Below are 20,184 nucleotides of genomic sequence, written 5' to 3' on the forward strand. Positions count from 1 at the left end.
CTCAGAGCCCTCACCGGAGTTTAGCAAGAAGATTCACAATAACCACTTCCTTTCAATCCTTCAGAAAAGGGATCATTATGATGAGATAAAGATGATGTACTCGAACATGCATTTCTAAGGCTGTCAGCTCAAAGAAAGGCTTCTGTACTTCCAGTCTAGCTTGATTTATGAAGCCCTAAGGTTTGGCGTCAGTTAAAGAAACCTGAGTGAGTCCTTTCTGAAGTTTAAACTTGGGTCTTATTTACCCAAGAACGGAACTTACAGGTTCTGGGAGTAAAAAGCCACTTTTAAACATATTCACTAACGCATGATGATAATTTCCAATACATTCTCCTTCAATTTTCCCATCTTGAACAAACGTCAGAGTTGAAGGGATGTACAATTACAATAAACTCAATTGGAATTCAGATTACACAGGAAGCCATGACATATTAGAGTCAACAGCCTGGGGTAGGACACTGACACCTTTATGTTTTTTCCCAAATCTGTTGCCTCAGCCGACTCAGTTTCAAGAGCCCAGATGAATTTTCTTATGAGGTCTGTATTTTTATTATATCGGCCATCATAGGTATAGTGTAGATTCCTTTGCTACTGGCAAATAATGAGAGGGATGTTACCACATTTTTAGTATTTCATGGCCTATATTTTCACTATACTCATCAAAATAAACTGTAAGCCTTGAGAAGATACAGCTTCAGTATGGGCTGTCTCCCTCTTAAACTGAGATTTTATTCCAAATGGTTCCCTTCAAGGCTGCGTGGTAGCTGTATTATCCATCTACTCATTAACCTAGAACATAAGTCAGGTATATTACCAAGAAATAGCTCTTGGTTGCCACGAATAATGTTTTTATACGAGAAAATGAAGACCTTCCGCTGTCTGGGGGAGAAATGGAATAGGGGTATTCTGGGCACCAGAACACTGCTGATGCTTAATGGCTGGAAACTGCTTCTACAGTAAAACTAATTATCCAGACAGCACGCTTTGGGAATCCTTAGGCTTCAAATCTATAAATAGGCCAAAAATGTTTGTAAAAGGGGGTGGTGGTGAATGTATGTGTGTAAAGAAACAGTAATTGGACACTTAAATACCTGGCAACAAAGAAAGTAACCGAAAAGAACAAGAGGCTGGGATTGTACCAAACATTATAGTGGATCTCCCACAGCTTATGTGCTGGAGCTGGAAGGAAAACTCTCGTAGGAAGGCACAACACTAGCATGTGCTAGCTCATAAGCTCCAGGAGGGAAAACATCACTTCATCTTACTCAGTCATTGCTACAGCCCCAGCTCCCATGACCATGCCTGACAAAAGGTTGGTGTTTCTTACTCTCGGCTTGAAAAGAGGATCTGAACTTAAAAATGAGACACGTGGTGTTCCTCTGCTATTCACGTAACAGGAGTCTTACCAAGGGCAGGCTGAACCATTCATATAATTTCTTTAACTGGGTTTTAACTGAGTAGAAGGCTGCGTAAAAAAATATAACCATACCCGAAGAGAGTATGGCAAAGGCTGGGTTGTCTGCTCCTCGAGTGGTACTCCCGGTATGTGAGAAGGCTAATAATCACCAGCGAAACCGTGAAGTCTCTTTGAAGTGCTCAGGAACAAGTTCACTCAATAAGTCACTGGCAAATGACAATCCCCTGCTAACACAGACCAAAGAAACAATGCAAAGAAAACCTAATCAATGGGAATTATACCAACAAAAGCTGCTTCATGGCATAAATGCAAAACAACACAATATGCTTCAAAATACCATGCTTGGAAGCCGAAATCCATGTCAGGGAAAGAGCCCAGTCCATTAACTATATTCTTAGAAGCATATCTGATGAAGAACAGACATGAGCACTGACACACTAACTATTTGGTCTGGATTAGGTCATATTCTAAACATAGCCTTATAAGCCTTTCCACACGGACTGAGTCTGCTTTAATGTTATAAGCTAAATGGCTGAGAACCTTGGTTAGAGAAAGACACAAAGATAATAAGATAATCTGGTAGAGGTTTGCTCTTTTGAGTTCCTACTACCCTTAGTCCTACGGTCTTATACTTCCTTGATTTGAGAAAATCAACAGTCTTCGTGTCCCTCAAATGTCATGAAATACAGGCAAAAGCTGGGATGGAAAACTAAAGTTATTATGTAGTTTAGTGACAGCTTCTCTAGCCTGGACAGACCACCACCTCTGGTGATCTGGCTTGAATATATACCTGTTTCTGAAAGCACTGCAGGTTCACCTCTGCCTCAGAAGATGGCTGAGAAGGGAGTGAGGATGCTCACAATGTTCGCTCACAGGGAGGCAGCAACACAGCTGCGGGGAAGCCTTACTTACACTAAAGTCTTCTTCAGGGGCATCCTTCCCACCTCACATCTACTAGCTCGAGCCTTCCCTTTATAAGCCCTCCTTCACAGCACTCATCGTGGTTCCAATATTTCAATAATTAGCACTATCTGTCTATCCTGGGTCTCCCGAGGACCGGGATTACGGCTGTCCTTTCCACCCAATGGGAACGGCCCCCGGTGCTGGTGCACGGTAAGCAATCTCTGTCGGGTAAGTGAATGAATGAATGAATGAATGGCTGCTTTGGGAGTCCAGAGTTAACCAGCGGAGAGGCAACCAGCTGAAAACGTTTCAACAAAAAACATACTCCTATTTCCTACATCTGAAAACGTGAGCTTTTAAGAGCTCTACTTTTTTCACAAAATATCAGAAGGTATGAAAAAGATTAAAAACAAACAAACAAACAAACAAACAGAGAATACTCACTGGTGGGGGCTTCCTTCTCATCTCAAAAGCACGTGTGGCACCAAAACTCAGTGAAGCAATGACGGGACATCTCCCCAGCGAAGGTTCATCGTCGCTATGCCAGTCAACGCTGTCCTTCTCATCTCGGTAAAGATTGCAGAGCAAGGAATTGAAGGTGTGGCCGGTGTTCTCTTCGATTTGGTCCTTTAGTGTGCGCAGCACAGCAGGCCACTGCCATGGCAGGCCGGGAAAAGGGGGCAGAGACAGTTCACAGAAGACACAGGGTGGCAGCCACATGGAAAACACAGGAAAGTGTAAAATCGGCCATGTTATAAACAGGGGCGTGGAAGAGGCTAAACACTTGGAGGGAACAGCCAAAGGCACGAGGAGTCCATTCCCTCCCGCTGTTTCTATTTTGAAGCAAGGTGACCTCCACAATCTTATTAAGGTACCGAATCGGTACAGCAAGGTCACGAGGGCCAAGCCCACGTACCCATCTCAGCCTTTCCGTGTGAAGGAGCACCTGTCGTTACACTCAGGGCAGCCACCTCCTTAAGGGACCAGGTCACCCCCATGGGCGCCGGGCACCCAGGTAGTTGGCAGGGACAGCCCGAAGTCTGGGGAGTGAAACAACTTTCCCACTGGGTGGCCCTCTGTTCATTTGATTGCTATTTTATCATGAATCACAGACTTGCTTTAAAAAAATATTTAGTATTTCCAGAGTGGCTAACTTCCTAAAAATAGAACCTGAAGGGAAAAAACATTCTACAGAATAGAACCATGACGTGGCCTGTGAACTAGAGTTTAACCAGATTCCACGGCCCTGCCTCCCGAGCACCAGCTCGCGTCTGTGCAGTATCTGGGACTTGCTGTCCCGCCGCGCGGGCTGCAGGAAGCTGTGACCCCTGACCTTGGGTTGTACTGGAGCTACCGCAGCAGAGCTATCAGTCCTTGTTAGACTCCTGTCCTTCCAAGAAGCCTCAAGAATTTTACAGAGCTTCCTTTTCTGACAGTCGTTCTCTTATCACTATCAAAAATTATTGAGGACCTCACAGAACTTTCTGTTACAGCTATGGCATTTATCACACTAAAATTAAAACTTAGGGATCCCTGGGTGGCACAGCGGTTTAGCGCCTGCCTTTGGCCCAGGGCGCGATCCTGGAAACCCGGGATCGAATCCCACATCGGGCTCCTGGTGCATGGAGCCTGCTTCTCCCTCTGCCTATGTCTCTGCCTCTCTCTCTCTCTCTCTCTCTCTGTGTGACTATCATAAATAAATTAAAAAAAAATTAAATTAAAACTCAGAAAATTAAACTATTGGTTAATTCATTTAAAACTACAAACCTGTGATGCGTTAACATAAATATTATTTCACAAAAAATAAACTCTATTTTCCAATACAAAAAATTATCAAGAAGAGTGGCACGGTTTTCCAAATCTCTTTAATGTTCGGCTTATCTGAAGAGAGGTGATTCTCCTGTCTGCTCCTGCATTCAGTCTGTTACAATATGTTGTTTTATAGAATTATACGAAGAAAACTGGCCTCACAAGAATATGTTGTTAGAAAAGGGCACGAGTCTTTTCCAGCCTTTCCAAATAATTGTGGATACTCTGTGCTATTTAATACCAAAACTTAACAAGTGCTGATCTCCTAAATGTCCGTTGCAGTGTGGGATCTGAAGTGTGGGATCTGAAGTCGTATCAACAAAGTTCTCATATTTGGTTACATTTAAATCTACTGGTCTGGGACACCTGGGGGCTCGTCTGTCCTTGGCTCAGGGCGTGACCCCAGGGTCCTGGGATCAAGTCCCGCCTCGGGCTCCCTGTGAGGAGCCTGCTTCTCCCTCTGCCTGTGTCTCTATCTGTCTCTCTCTCTCTCTGTGTCTCTCATGGATGAATAAATAAAATCTTAAAAAAATAGAATAAAATAGATCTGCTGGTCTGGCTTGCACTACTGGTCTTTTAATCCTACATGATTCTGTAACATCAAGCATTGGTCATGTGGAAAATACTGACCCACTGAGTAATGCAGGCTGACATTCCTGTGATACATTTCATTATATAATTTTTAAAAATCATACCCATGAATATCACCACTGATCTCATCAGAAAAGACTAAGTAATAGAAAGAGGTCAGGATTAAAGTGGCAGATACAGCTTTTTCCAAAATTCTAAATTTCTTGAAAACTCAACTTTCATAAGTAACAAATTCTATCCATTGTTTTCCTTGCAGTGACACTCACTTCACTCATTCATGAGAAAATGTCTACTAAAAACTCAAGCCTGAATAACTACAGTTTGTCTGCTAGTTGTTCTACTAAACAAAAATGGTCCATGATAAAAATAGGTAGTTCAGCTACAGCTTAAACAATCACACAAGTGTTTTGCCTTGACAACCACCATAGCCTGGCTTGTAGCAGGAGGGCTTTATGCATGTTTCCACTTCTTCAAACTATCAAAGAGACAGGAGCTAAAATACTGAGTTTTAATGAAACTAATAATGTTTACTGCTTTGAGGAACATTCTTAAATGAAACCAGTTTTTTTTTTTTTTTTTTTTTAAACTGGAAGTGCACGGTGGTGAAGAATACCATGATTATTTGTATAGTTTGGTGACAATGACCTGATTTATGCTCAGGCTCCAGCAGTTTTATCCACCATTACTTTTGTATCATCAGTGCAAATTCGACATAGTGAAAATGTCATATATTCTTAGTATTATCATAAAAATAGTTTGGACTTGGCACTCCTCAAAAGGACTTTGCAGACCCCTCCAGGTATCCACAGATTCTACTTTAAAAACTTTTAGTGAAGGATGTTCAACAAAGCATGATATTATAAGTATATCCCATGGCTACTTTGGGGTAAAACTGCCAAGGAAGCATATGTGGGAATCACTCAGCTTTGCTGTGATGTAGCAGTCATGTAAACTGGGATTTCTTATTATGATACGAGCATTACATTCTAAGCAGTTTTTTTTTTTTTTAAATAAACAATGACAACACCGCATCCAACTTAGATCAGTAAAACAGAAATGTTATTAAACTAACCTATGTTCAAGAGAATAAATTTCAAAGTGAAATCCCATAATAATGTTAAGTAAGTTGTATTTCCTATTTATTTTATGGTTTTAAGCTTATCTTCATGGAGGTAAAGATCAGATGCTAGGATGATACACTTAGCAAGAAAAACAAGAATGTAAAGGAGGAAGATAGCTCTTCTGTAATGTGACTGAGAAACTAATTAGCACCTCCCTGACTTGCTTAGGGACTGAGTACTGTGATAACTCCAAGTTTGCATTATGTTTCTAAGTGGGCATATATTTTTACTGGTTATTTTTGGTGGTGAAGTAAGGAGGAAAAAAAGGGGATAATGAACTCGAGGATTAATTTAGACTCTCCAACCAATACTCTATATACAGATCCCTCAGAACTGAATGTCTAAATTAAAATTCAGCATCATCTCACTGTTCAGTGAAGACATTCTATCCTTAAAAGACATTTAAGGAAAAGAGTAGGAGAAAATATGAATCACAGAAGTAAAAGGACCTATTCAGTGGGTTTCAAAAAGTGTTTTGTAGAGTCTTAGGTACCACAGAGAGGTGTCTCTGGCATTACAGTAGGAGAAAGGAGAGGTCAAGCTGGTGGGACTCAAGGCCAGTCAAGGCACTCCTTCATTTTCATACATTGGATTCTTTAAGATTTAGTTCAAAAAAGGCTAAAAGAAGTTTCATAACCTCTGACTGAATTTGCTCCTGTGCTTTAGATTATTAAGCTTGAAGTAATAATTTTAAAATTAAACAAGTTAAAATTAAATAAGAACCCCCAACACACCTATATACCTTTAAAAAAATCTAAGAGGCATCTCTTTTGATTTTGTTCAAGATGGCATATAAACAAAATCTTTTAGCAATAAATGTAAACTTATGAGCCAGCCAAATTCAAATAAAAGAATTCTAGTTTGACACCTTAATATCCAACAAAAAAGCTTGCTTGAATAAATTACGGTATGTACATGTAGATTATGGGATACTACATAGCTATTAAATATGATGGAAAAGAATACTTAATGATATTAAGACATATTAATGATATAGTTAAATGAAGTATAGTACACATAATTGAAATTTTTATAGAAAAACTCTATTTCCCTAAAATGAAAAAAAAAGGGGGGCCTTGCTGGCTCAGTTGGTAGAGCATGTGACTCTTGATCTCAGAGTCGTGAGTTCAAGCCCCATGTAGGGCATGGAGACTACCGGCAAAAAAAAAAAAAAAAAGACTGGAGCCAAACATCAGATGGAAGAATTACCCAAAATTTTAATATTCTTCATGTTTATCTGCAGTTTGTAAAATTTTCAGTAATAAATTCATATTACATACATTGTAAGAAAGACTGTCAGTATAACATTATTTTGAAGAGTTGTCAGATTGTCCTCAAAGCGTAGGTGGCCATATCTCACGTGCCTTATGTTTACCTAAAGCCATGGTTCTCAGCCAAGGGCAATTCTGCTCCTAGCAGATGTCTGGCAATATCTGGGGTCATTTTTGATTGTCACACCTGGGTAAAAGAGTGCTTCGGGCACCTACCGGGCACAAGTCGTGGATACTGCTAAATCTCCTACAGTGTACAGGCCAGCCCCAACAGCAATGCATTATCCAGCCCCAAAAGTCAGTAATACCAAGGTTGAGAAATCCTGTTCTACAAGATTAACTAAAATGATGGGAAAGAACTTCCCTAGAGCCTATTTAATCCTCAACTTCTCTGTTATGACTGTTGACAAGCAGGTAAGTTAATTCTGGCAGGAACATGGCCAGCCATCTGCTGGATGGGTCTAATTCAATTCTCTTCATGTTTCCAAACCAACCTCAGCTAGAAAGGGTCTCAGCACCTCGCTGGTCACAATTCTAAATGCAGCCCTACAAACAAAAGCATGCAGCTATCTCTTAGGTGAAAAAGCCACGTCCCCACTCCCACCTCCATCAATATTCTACCCTTAAACATTTTAGTAAAGTGGGAGTTTATTATTACAAATTACTACAAGCTCTAAAATGTGTCATATTTCTGCTTATCTCAATGTCCTAAGCAACACTCCATTTCCTTCAAAGTCTCGTTCAATAAAGCACAAAATCATTTGCCAAAGGCAAGATTCCAAGAACTAAACAGGGAGCTATTTCTTGGACCTTAACTCTATCCTTTGGAGAAGCTTAATTTATATACTAGAATCTCCTTGTCTACTGTCATGGAAATTTTCAAAAACAAAAGAAGCAGCAGAAATAAGCCAAAAGCATGATAAGATTTCCAGAGTCTAAGAGCTGCAGCCACAGAATGAATACAAAGCCAACAAGAAAAACACCCAATTTTTTTTTCACAAATGGCAAAAGAGCCTGAGAAATGGAAAGAGATGTTCTGACCTCACTGGCCAGTCATAAGAATTTGGCTCCACAGCAACGTGTACCAGAAGGCTATGGTCAGAAAAGTTGGGGAAAGGGGAAGATTTGAAATAATGGTTCATTTTCCTGAAATCCTTGAGCCTAGTTCCAGTTTATTCTAGTTCCAATTTTTCTCATTCTCAGAGTTCATCTCTAGACCAAAAAATACATCAAGAATGATAAGCACAAAGACTCAGTGTTTGAACCCAGAGGATTTTTGGAACTAGGAACCAACATGCAACTGGGTAAGAAAATATGCGTTATTTTATAGTAATCTACATTAATAGTACATAGTCTATAAAACCATACCAATGACAATATTCCAACATACGTGAGGATTTGGTTCCATAGTGATTCTTGAGTAAGTGTAAGGAAGTTCTCCATACCATGCTGTAAGTCTCGGTTGCTTGTAAGTTACATCTAAGAAAGAAAATATAGGGCCTTTGAAATGGTTTAATGCCATTTAGGGTGTATCTACTGAGTGCCATGCAAATGTGCAAGAAACTATGAGAAATACACAGGCAGAGTAAAGATGGGCTCTGACCCAGGGTTCCATGTTCTTAGAGGACATGGGATTTCAGGAGTAGAAGCAGTCAAAGGAAGAAGACGAGAGGGTACATGGGCAGAAACCACGTCGGCAAAGGCTCTGAGGTGAGAGTATGTGTGACTTGTTTGCGTCAGTGATGACATGAACAGGAGTGGAGGCACACTGCAGAACGGTTCAGACTAGGGAGGTCTATAAAGCTGCGTCTGAACACTTGTAGGCAGGAGTCTGTGCCACCAACATCCACACAAGAAACAGGCAAACTGTTCATCCACGTGTCACCTTTTGATTTTGATGAAGACAAAGGGGCTCTGACCAACCACAGCATGCAAATGGGTGTAGTCAGAAGTTTCTGATGTTCAAGTGATCTAGAAGGGAGTTATGCATACATCTATTTTTCCCTACAACTGATATCAACTGCTATCATTAGACCGATAATGATAAAGGCAGCCAACCTTCACTGAGGGCTTACTGTGCACCAGTCATTCTGCTAAGCACTCATCATGCAGTATCCCACTTTACTATCACAACAACCTTACGAGGTAGGTACTATCATTAGTCCATTCTACAGATCAGAAAAGGAAGGATCCAAAAACTATTTAACTATAATTTGCTTAAAATTAACATTTACTGGACACCTGGGTGGCTCAGCGGTTGAGCGTCTGCCTTCGGCTCAGGGTGTGACCCCAGGGAGCCTGCTTCTCCCTCTGCCTTTGTCTCTGCCTCTCTGTGTCTCTCATGAATAAATAAATAACATCTTTAAAAAAAAATTTAACATTTACTTTGTATGACAAAGCCAGCAATCAAAGCCAAGCTGGCCACCAAAAGCCCTACTGTGGAAACTCTGGAAGTCAGGAGAAAAAGTGGACTCCTATTCTATTGCCTGAGTCATAGAAATGAAGCCAGTATACTTTGCCTCTTTCTTTACAGAAGATCTGAATTCAATGTACCAGAAAGCAACTTTTACGCTGGAGCATAGACGTCCTCAAGTGGCCACGTCTGGTACAGCAGATACTGTTGGCCTGTGGATGCCCACAGAGGAGCTGGTTCCAAGTCAGGTAATCTTTACAAGCTCACGAGAGCACAGATGCTGAAATGAAAGGACACCAGACTCTTCCAGTGAAACTAAAATGAGAACAAAAAGCCAGTAACAAAGATTATAAAAGAATGTCTGCCAAATAGTATCAGAAAAAGGAACGCTCTGCAAGTTTCTATAAAGAAAGAGGAAAGATGGCACTATTTAAAGTAATAAAGGTAATGAACAAACCTGAAAAGAGAGATATCAACCATTGATCGGCCCAACAAACATCCTTTGGTTCCTTGACCCCCCGTCTCCACGTTCCTGCCCCGTTGCCCAGATCTCTGAGCCTGCCACCCGCTGTTTCTTCTGCCTGGAAGACTCTTCCCTGCCCCTTTTGACTGGTGAGTCCCTACTCATCTCTACGGTCTCTGTTAGGTTTTGAATCTGTTTAATTAAGACTGGCCGTGGTCAAAGAGGCAACGGCATCAGAAAACATTCTAGAAAGGGAGACCAGGCAGCAAGTGCGATCTCAGACATGTACTTACCCTCTCTGATGCCGGTCCTCTGCTTCCAGGGAACGACCTCACAAAGCTGTTCCAATACCCAGTCGGCTTCTTTTAAGTCAATAAAACCAGGATACAAACACAACCTTGATGCAGAAAGAACCATTATTAACTAAAGAACACAGAAAAGAGGGGTGCCTAGGTGGCTCAGTTGGTTAAGCATCTGACTCTTGATTCCCATTCAGGTCATGATCTCGGGGTCCTGGGATTGAGCCCCATACTGGGGGCTCCACATGCTCACTCACTATGGTCTGCTTGAGATGCTTTCCCTCTCCCTCCGCCCCCTCCCCCACTGGTGTGCACCCTGCAAATAAATAAATAAATAAATAAATAAATAAATAAATAAATAAATAAATAAAATATTTTTAAAAAAGAACACAGAGGTGTTCCACCTGGGGGCTCAGCAGTTGAGCATCTGCCTTTGGCTCAGGGCGTGACCCCGGGGTCCTGGGATTGAGTCCTGCATTAGGCTCCTTGGGCAGAGCCTGCTTCTCCCTCTGCCTGTGTCTCTCATGAATAAATAAAGTCTTAAAAAACAAAAAAAAGAACAAAGAGAAGACAGGCTAGTCTCTAACCGTTAGTGGAGGAAGTTAATCTGGATGCTTCCTTTCATGGGTAGATGAAATCATCTTACCACATACGCATGGCAAGCAGAACCTAAGTATCACTAGGTCATGACGTTCCAAATGTGAAATAAACTTTCATGTTAAGGCAAATAAAAGAGGCAAAAAAGGAAAAAGAATGCATGAAGGCTTTTAGAAACATGCCTCAGACAGTGCTCCATGACCACCTACTGCGAAACCTTGGGCAAATTACTTAACCTCTCTGAACCTTGGTTCTTCTTACCTGTAACACAAAATTAATCCCACCTCATAGTTTCACTATGAAATGTAAAGAAACTAATAAAATGCCTGGCCCTGTGTATTTTCACAATTGCTCATTTTCTGAGGCTGTTAATGATAGGGAAAGCCATCACTTATGACCGTATCAAAATAAACATTGCTAAATGAGGGTTCTTTCTCTCACTGAATATACATGCATTTCAATAATGACAAATCAGCTCAAAATCATTTTGAATATCCTTCTTAAGAAATGTTCTCAAAGGGATGCCTGGGTGGCTCAGCGGTTGAGCACCTGCCTTCGGCTCAGGGTATGATCCTGGAGTCCCAGGATCGAGTCCCAGGATCGAGTCCCGCATCAGGCTCCCTGTGTGGAGCCTGTTTCTCCCTCTGCCTGTGTCTCTGCCTCCCACCTCTGTGTGTCTCTCATGAATAAATAAATAAAATCTTTAAAAAAAAAACAAAAAACAAAAAAAGGAAACGTTCTCAAAGCCCTTGGAACATTCTGTTGAACTTCACACTCTGCAGGTGTGTTTGATTTTTTGAAAGAGCCAAAGCTCACTTCAGCCATACCTGGTTAACAATGAGATGCGACCAAAATAATGCAACTGGTTTTCTTGCCTGATAGTTAAACTGCTTGGAAAGAAGTTTCTGAAGTTCTTTCTAACACCTCATTTAGATATGCAAGTTCTGATATATTGAATTTAAATGCTTTATTGTTATAGTGACAATTAGTATACTCTTGCATTAAGGGAATGCTTTCAAAATGTTTTAAGATTTTTATCTATGTATTTGAGATAGAGAGAGTGTGTGTACAAGCAGGGGAAGGAGCCGAAGGGGAGAAAGAACCTCAAGCAGACTATTCACTGAACACTGACCCTGATGTGGGGCTCAATCTCACGACCCTGAGATCGTGACCTGAGCCTAAACCAAGATTGGACACTCAACCACCTGAGCCACCCAGGCATCATTCAAGGTGTTTCTGTTTTTAAGATTTATTTATTTTAGAGTGAGAGAGAGAGAAAGAGAGTGTGAGTGCACAAGTGGGAGGGGCAGAAGGAGATGGAGAGAGAAACTCAAGCAGACTCTGTGCTGAGCGTGGAGCCTGATCTCACCACAGGCAAGATCACAACCTGAGCCGAAACCCAGGGCTGGATGCTTAACTGACTGCACTATCCGGGTGCCCCTCAAAATGTTTTTAATGATTAATGCTAACTATACCCTAAAGTGTGTATGCTTTAACTTGACTAAAACTTACCTTAATATAGATTACTCATGTAGATTAAGGATAAATTTTTAAAAATAAAATATATGTAATAATATTATTAATGTGATGATAATAAATGTAGTAATACATATGATGTAATATAATAATAATATGCAGCACTCAGAGCACAGCAGTGGAGGCTAGATAATTTAATTTAATTTTTTAAAAGATTTTATTTATTTATTCATGAGAGAGAGAGAGAGAGAGAGGCAGAGACACAGGCAGAGGGAGAAGCAGGCTCCATGCAGGAAGCCTGATGTGGGACTCGATCCCGGGTCTCCAGGATCATGCCCTGGGCCGAAGGTGGCACTAAACCGCTGAGCCACCCGGGCTGCCCTAACTCTAATTTTAAGTTACTATGTGGCACTAGGAAAAAGTTCTCAATCTCCCTTTGGCCTTCATTTCATCTGGAAAATTCTAGAAGTAATAGTTATTATACTTGACAGAGAGGCTATGAAAATGTTTTGAAGTTAGAAATGCTATATAAAAAGAGATATTACTAAATTCTCACTCCCCAAGACCTTCAGAGGCAGAAGTTAACTATTTCAAGTAAGGGAGCAGAATATCCTAAGAGACTATAACTCGATAATAATTATGGTCACTTCGTAGAGAGTATTCACTTACCTAGATATGCCTGTGGGTGACACGCTGATTTCATACACACCCTCTTTGCTACAGAAATGAAGAAAACAGACTCGTTAATACCAGCAAAATAATATATTCCAGTGCCCACTCTTTGCAGTGAAAGAGCTGTGCTTAGTAGTTCCCAAACGTCTGGTCACCAAAACCATTTCAGAATGAGGACGCACCACAAGGGAGGCATAACTGCACCTTCTTCCACCACTGAGGTGAAGGGCAGGGTAAGATGGGGGCAGATCACTGATGTCACTGGGAACTGAACTCTGAGAGCATCAGGCCATGGAGACAAAGACTGGGATAAAATAAATTCTGACTCTACTCCACTGTATTTCATCCATAATTTAGGCTGACGTGGTCCAGAAATCTAGCCAGGTGGTACCAAAAGGAGCATCTCTTTGGGGACTCTGGATTAGGTGCATCTAACAGGTAGCACGTACACCTCAGGGCTGAGCTGCTGCTGCTTTCACATACATGTCTGATGAGGTTCTGCTCTGATTAAATCCTTCAGAGGCTCCCCACCAACTTCTCAGCACTCCATTCAAGGTCCCCCTGATGTAGCTCCCACCCACTCACGATCCTCTACTGCTGTTTGGAATTTCCTGAATACACCCCAGTATTTCTTTTTTGTTGTTGTTAAAGATTTTATTTATTTGAGAGACAGAGAGCTCAAGCACGTGCAGGGCAAGAGGGAGAGGGAGAAGCGGCCTCCCCGCTGAGCCGGGGGCCGACGCTGGGCTCCATCCAGGACCAGCCTCCTGGCAGACACTTGACCGACTCAGACACCCAGGCGCTCCATACCACATATTTCTAATCCTGCTTCTCTACAAGCTGGAAGGCCTCCCTGCCACCCAGCACCCCAATCCAATCCACCTGAGCTTTGGTCTGGCAGAAAATTCTAATTCATTCCTCAGTATCTCAGTTCAGCCTCACCTTCCATGATGCGTTCCTGACCTTTACCCACCCAAACAGTGTTGACCATCACCTCTTCTGTGCTACCTCTAGACCTTACTCCAAGTCTACTGTTTCACTATATACATGACTGCAATTTATCTGAGCCGATGTCCCTTTCACTTACTAAACTATAGGTGCTGAGGGGCCAGGAATGGGTTACTGCTCTGTCTCCCAGTGCCCAGCACGTAGCAGATGGGCAGTAAAAGCTTGGAATTTAATCAAATGTGCAAAAGTACAAAACTGTTCCAGATGTGCAAGGTGGCCAGGTCCACAGTGAGAGAACTGATCCAGGCTGCAGAGGCTCCTACACCAAGCCAACGGCGTCAGATCCTTCTCTGACCCAGAACAACACGAAGGGACAGTTTCTACTTCACTGTCTGCCATGCAAGTTAGCAGCTGGGCTCTTAGGCAGATGTGAGAGCGCCTCTGAGCAAATATGTAGGCAGTTATTGTCCCGTTTACCACATCCCTGAATGAGTTGCCTATAGTTTCTAAGAAGGCGAATATACTGTTTCAGTGTGATTATTTTGGACCATGTTTAGAGATTAGCTCACGTCAAACATGGGTGAAATTTTTATTTAATAAAAATCTAACAGAGCTAACTTACGATAACCAGAATTAACAAACCCGGGGGTCAAGCAGGAAACAGCTGTGTCATTTTACTCTGACTTGAATATTCACAACTGCCCATTTTTTCAGCCTGCGTGTCCCATCTGTACCTGGTAACAGGTTTCATGGTTTTGTTTATTCTCCTTATCACCAACAAAGGCAACGTCACATTGATGTTCATAAAGCAGACTGTTAGAGCCACCAGACTCTGCCTTAAGTGATCATGTAGTCTAAACCTTCAACATTACAGACAAGGAAACTAGAGTCCAGAGAAATGGCCTTAACTTACCTAAGGACTAGTCACATAGCTAACTAGCGGCCAGGCCATGATTGCATACCCTCTTTGAAAGTATGATGACATCGTGTTGGTTTCGAATTTTTCTAGGCTATACAAGTCAACCTGCAAACAGCCAAACAGCCTAACAGACCATTCATGAGCAATAACATACACACGCTGATTTGTTAAAATAAAAGGATGCTTTCTAGGGCAACCTATCTATATCAGAAGGAAACATAAGGAAAGGAGAAGTCAAAGCATCTTTTTTTTTTTTTTTTTAAAGATTTATTTACTGTGATGCCTGTGTGGCTCAGCGGTGGGGCGTCTGCTTTTGGCTCAGGGCGTAACCCCAGGGTCCTGGGATCAAGTTCTGCATCAGGTTCCCTGCAGAAAGCCTGCTTCTCCCTCTGCCTATGTCTCTGCCTCTCTCTCTGTGTCTCATGAATAAATAAATAAAATCTTTAAAAATAAATATTTTTATTTATTTAGAAAGAGAGAGAGCACACAGCAGGTGGAGGGGCAGAAGGAGAGGGAGAGAATCTCAAGTAAGCTCCAGCTCCCTGTTGAGCAAGAGCCTAATGCAGGGCTCGATCTCCTCACCCTGAGATCATGATCTGAGCCAAAATCAAGAGTCGGACACTAATCAACTGAGCCAGCCATGTGTCCCACAAGGCATCTTTCATTAATTTTGCAAAAGAATATTTTACATACAGATCAGTGTAGGAGGAATTATAAATTAAAAAAGATATTTTATATACAAATCAATATAAGAGGAATTTAAATTGCTCTGGAACAATTGCAAGAACACGTAAGGCCCTTTAGATTTCTAGCAGCTTTCATAAGTGTTGCTAGTAAAATAGTACCTGACTAAAGTCTCTTCAAAAAGCCGTGTTTTAGGGCCCCTGGGTGGTGCAGCCAGTTAAATGTCTGACTCTGGTTTCAGGCCAGGTCATGATTTCCGAGTCTTGAGATCGAGCCCTGCAATGGGCTCCAAGCTCAGCGAGGAATCTGCCAAAGTTCCTCTCTCCCTCTGCCCCTCCCTGAACACACTCTCTCAAATAAATAAATCTTAAAAAAAAAAAAAAAAAAAGTGCCATGTTTCAATGACTCAGAAAAAAATTCCCCTCTGTTTTTAGCTAGGAGGTACTTTAGCTTACAGGGATCTTAATGAAACAGGTTCAGGAAATCAATACCAGTGTCCGAGTTTAAGGTACACACATAATCTTGTTGCATTTTCCACACCACCAGCAAATCGAGGAAGGCTTCTCAAGAGACCAGGTGTAAAGACACGTAAAGATACAACTATTCCAGCCTCAAATTATGACAGTGATTGGGCCGTTATCTCTTCCAGATGGAAAAACTGGGTGAGGGAGAGACCTGGGCTCTCCATTTTACTGTGGGCAACAAATGCAGAAAGGCAGGAAATTACTTACTCAATCACTCGTGGCTCTGGGGCTCTGCGTACTACCTGTAAGGAAACAGGCAGGTTTTACTTCTGGAATGATCCTTAATGCTCAGAAAGGCTTATTTGCAAGATTACCATATCCTCTCATTTCTGGAAAAAATTAAGTCAGATTTAAAACTATCTCTCTTTTATTTCAAGCTCTTATTATCCCACCAGAGACCTTGTCTGCTTTTCTTAGAACTATTTCACAGTTGCTAGTGGGGAATTAAAAATAATAAAAGCAGAATTAATCCATTTTCAAAGCAGCTGATAATTCTGAAAAACCTTCATTTCAGGAGATCTTCTAAAATAGAAGATATACTGGGCCACCTGCACGGTGCAGCCAGTTAAGCGTCCGACCCTTGGTTTCAGCTCAGGTCATGATCTCAGGGTTCTGAGACCAAGCCCTGCCTCAGGCTCCACAGTTAGCACGCAGAGTCTGCTTGAGCGATTCTCGCCCTCTGCCCCTCCACTGGCTCATGAGCATGCACACTCTTTCTGTCTCTCTCAAATAAATAAATAAAATGAAATCTTTTAAAAAATAAAACAGAAGATATAAACTTTAATCATTATTTATGCAATCACTATTACAGAAAGATGCCTGATTTTTAGTTTTCCATATTACTGAAAACAGTGAATCTTCACTGTTTCTTACAAGTTTTCCCCACAAGAAAAAAAAAAGCTAAAAAAATCAGGCATTGTGCTAGCTGAAAATTTCAACTCAATTCCAGAGACGTCTGCTACACTAGCACCAAAGACGATACGGTTTTAGAACTGTTAGAACTCAGATAACCAATGTACGTGTTAGTCGTGGTATAACATCCTTTCCCCCAAAATGGGAATTATATGTGGTCATGTTGGGAGCAGACTATAAAGAATCTTCAGACAAGACTAAAGAATTGGTGCTCCACATTTCATTATTATTACAGGCCTTTTATTTGTGAATTTATCCAGCCACTAATGGAATGCCTACTATGTGAATATAGCTTTTACAACCAAATCTGTTAGTGTCCTAGCAGAAACAAGAACTTACCTGCTGGGGTTCTTTGAACACAAACTGCTTGTCCAAAAGCTGATGCTCCTGGTTCATCCAGGTCTGACCAGGCCTCTGGTGGAGATGGCTTCTAGCAGTGGCAGCTGAATCAAGAGCAAGAACAGATTCAAACCAGACTCAGAAAGTCTGCTCTAGAGAGCAGGGGCCCATAAAATCTACCTGAAGATAGCCTATGACACCCAGAAATTAACTATAGTCGGTTGAAGACCCCACTACACACACTGAGACGTTTGAGAGCAGTGACTAAACATGAGGACCACCAAACACCAATCCTCAATAAAAGATCACCATCAAGAAAATCGAAGTACCAGGTACATTTTAAGTAATTCCTTAACATCAACAGAAATGCAAGTGCATTCACACGAGATCCCCACAAGTCCTTGCCTGGCTGCGCAGTGGCCTGGCTCTTAGCAGGGCCAGCCCAGGCTCCCTGCACTCGGGCTCGCCGTCTTTTGTCCTCCATGCTGACCAAAAAGGCTTCTGCAGTTAGCTTTCAGATTTCACTCCTGATTAAAACCACACAATGGTATCTGTTTAAAAAAAAAAAGTGCTTTTAGTTAGGATTGGGAGCATGGACTACCTAAGGGAGTAATTATAATCCTTTCAGTGTCAACGCAATCAGAGATTCTATGTAAAATTAACTTGTCATCACAAAATCTCAAACAAGGAGCCTACATCACTTAGGACTGCCGGTTTTAATGTTTTCTTTTGCAATTTTATAGTCCTTTTTTCCTTTCTTTCTTTCTTTCTTTTTTTTTTTGAAATAAAAATTTTTAAACAGGCTTCTTGCCCAGCACTAGGCTGACGTGGAGCTGGATCTCACAACCGTGAGCCAAAATCAGAGTTGGACGCTCAACCAACTGAGCCACCCAGGCGCCCCAACAATCTTAGAGTGCTTTTGCCTCTTTCACAACAAAGTACATATTAAGAAATTCTAAGATCTGGGACCCCCAGGGTGGCTCAGTGGTTGAGTGTCTGCCTTCAGCTCAGGGCGTGACCCCGGGGTCCTGGGATCCAGTCCCACGTTGGGCTCCCTGCAGGGAGCCTGCTTCTCCCTCTGCCTCTGTGTCTTGAAAAAAAAAAACTTGTAAGATCTATCATAAACCACATTAGCCTTACTAGTCTGCAAGAAACCTGTAATACTCCGTCACCTATATGGATATGAGAAATAGGCTGAGACTCCTTTTCCAAGGGCATTTCCATATTCCATTATAACTGGGGCACATGAAACTTCCCTGGATGCTCGTTAATGCTTGTTAATGGCCTTGTCTCTGAAGATCTGACCCTGGACAGATACAAATGTCAGTCTTTGCGACAAGCACTGCAGATGCCCTTAGCGGGCCTGTACGAGGACCACTGGGTTGATGGAAAATCAACTCAGGAAGTCAAGAGGAGGCAGATTAACATTCAAACTTCATTAACTGGGCAGCCCCGGTGGTGCAGCAGTTTAGCACCACCTGCAGCCCAGGGCCTGATCCTGGAGAGTCGGGATCGAGTCCCACGTCGGTCTCCCTGCATGGGGCCTGCTTCTCCCTCTGCCTGTGTCTCTGCCTCTCTCTCTCTCTCTGTGTCTCTATGAATAAATAAAATCTTAAAAAAAAAACTTCATTAATTTCCAGCTTATAATAATAATAATAATGAAAGACACCTCATAATTGCCATTAATACTTTTTTTTTTTGCCAATAAAACTTTAGCTCCCGGCAAACACAGGAGCACAGCTACAAAAAGACAAAAATGGAGCTTCGTGCCACCTGTTCTGAACCCGTGATCCATTTCTTTACTGATCCAAGCAAGCTTTCAAGTCCTCATGGGGACACGACCTCTCCTTGTGGCCTCTTCGGCCGACGGTTTCCAGTCCTGCTGAGCTGCACTGAGCTGGGCCCAGGAATGTGGACCTTTGGCAAACTCTCCGCAGGTGATAAGTGTGTCATTCCTTCTCGTTTAATAGGTGGGGGGACGAGGGAGCCTGCCACCGCCCAAAGGAGTTACGGGGAGGCGAGCAGCAGCCCTGCCGCCGACCTGGGGCCCATCCCCGACCTGCTGGTTCTGTGGCCCACGAGCTGCTCACTCAGCCCATCTTGCATCCTGACTTTTTTTTTTTTAATTTTATGTATTTATTCATGGGAGACACAGAGAGGCAGAGACCCAGGCAGAGGGAGAAGCAGGCTCCCTGCGGGGAGCCCGATGCAGGACTCGAACCCAGGACCCCGGGGTCATGACCTGAGCTGCTTAGACCCCCCCACATCGCCCCTCCCCCCGAGCCACACCTGCCGGCCCGCCCGCGAGCGCCTCCGGCCCGAGTCCCCGCTCCGGGAGGTCGGGCGCCGCGGTGCAGGCCGCGCGGTCCCCGCGGGGGAAGAGCCTGGGCCTCCGCGGCGGCCGCGCCTTGTGTTCCGGGAGCCCCGGGAGCGGCGGGGGAGGTGGGGGTGGGCGGCCCTCTCGCCCGGAGCGCCCCACGCCGCCGCCGCCACGCAGCACCCGCCGCTTCCTCTGACGTCACGCGCCGCCGCTTCCGGCGCACGGACGCCGCGGTCCGGGCGGCTCCGCGTTCCCAGCGCCGCGAGGGCCGGGGGCCGAAGAGGCCTAGGGGGGCCCGGGGGGCACAGGGAGGAGTGGGGGGAGGCCGCGTTTGCTGGGCCGGGCCCCGCAGGGCGGGCCGCAGGCAGCTCGGCCCCCGCCTCCCGGGTCCGCGCCGCGGCGGCGGGGCTGCTGGGACACCGGTCGTGGTGCCCTAAGCGCAGGACCCGAAGGTTAGGGACGCTCGGGGGCTCCGCGGGGTAGCGTCGGCCTCGGCTCCGGGCGTG

At 43.3% G+C, this 20,184-nt stretch overlaps 1 protein-coding gene and 1 non-coding gene across 8 annotated transcripts in view; one reads left to right on the plus strand and one right to left on the minus strand.

Annotated features, from left to right (window-relative positions):
* The window catches only part of ALKBH3 (alkB homolog 3, alpha-ketoglutarate dependent dioxygenase), a 34,835-nt gene extending 15,048 nt beyond the window's left edge, over positions 1-19,787 (minus strand). For 3 of the 7 annotated variants that reach the window (XM_038562978.1, XM_038562976.1, XM_038562980.1), the window contains exons 1-8: positions 19,648-19,787; positions 17,764-17,909; positions 17,359-17,462; positions 16,315-16,349; positions 13,030-13,077; positions 10,282-10,385; positions 8,503-8,612; positions 2,765-2,974 (exon numbers count right to left, since the gene is read on the minus strand). In XM_038562978.1, coding sequence (XP_038418906.1) covers positions 2,765-2,974; positions 8,503-8,612; positions 10,282-10,385; positions 13,030-13,077; positions 16,315-16,349; positions 17,359-17,462; positions 17,764-17,842 — 690 coding nt within the window. In that variant the 5' untranslated portion in view covers positions 17,843-17,909; positions 19,648-19,787. Of the gene's footprint in view, positions 1-1,489; positions 1,645-2,764; positions 2,975-8,502; positions 8,613-10,281; positions 10,386-13,029; positions 13,078-16,314; positions 16,350-17,358; positions 17,463-17,763; positions 17,910-19,647 lie in introns of all 7 variants that reach the window. The other 4 variants (XM_038562979.1, XM_038562977.1, XR_005373298.1 and 1 more) reach the window with 3 other exon arrangements.
* On the plus strand, positions 6,915-6,987 carry TRNAK-CUU. The gene has a single exon. It is a non-coding gene; the product is annotated as a tRNA-Lys (tRNA).
* Positions 19,788-20,184: the final 397 nt, after the last annotated feature.

The sequence above is a fragment of the Canis lupus genome, chromosome 18, assembly GCF_011100685.1.
Source record: "Canis lupus familiaris isolate Mischka breed German Shepherd chromosome 18, alternate assembly UU_Cfam_GSD_1.0, whole genome shotgun sequence".
Taxonomy (NCBI): domain Eukaryota; kingdom Metazoa; phylum Chordata; class Mammalia; order Carnivora; family Canidae; genus Canis; species Canis lupus.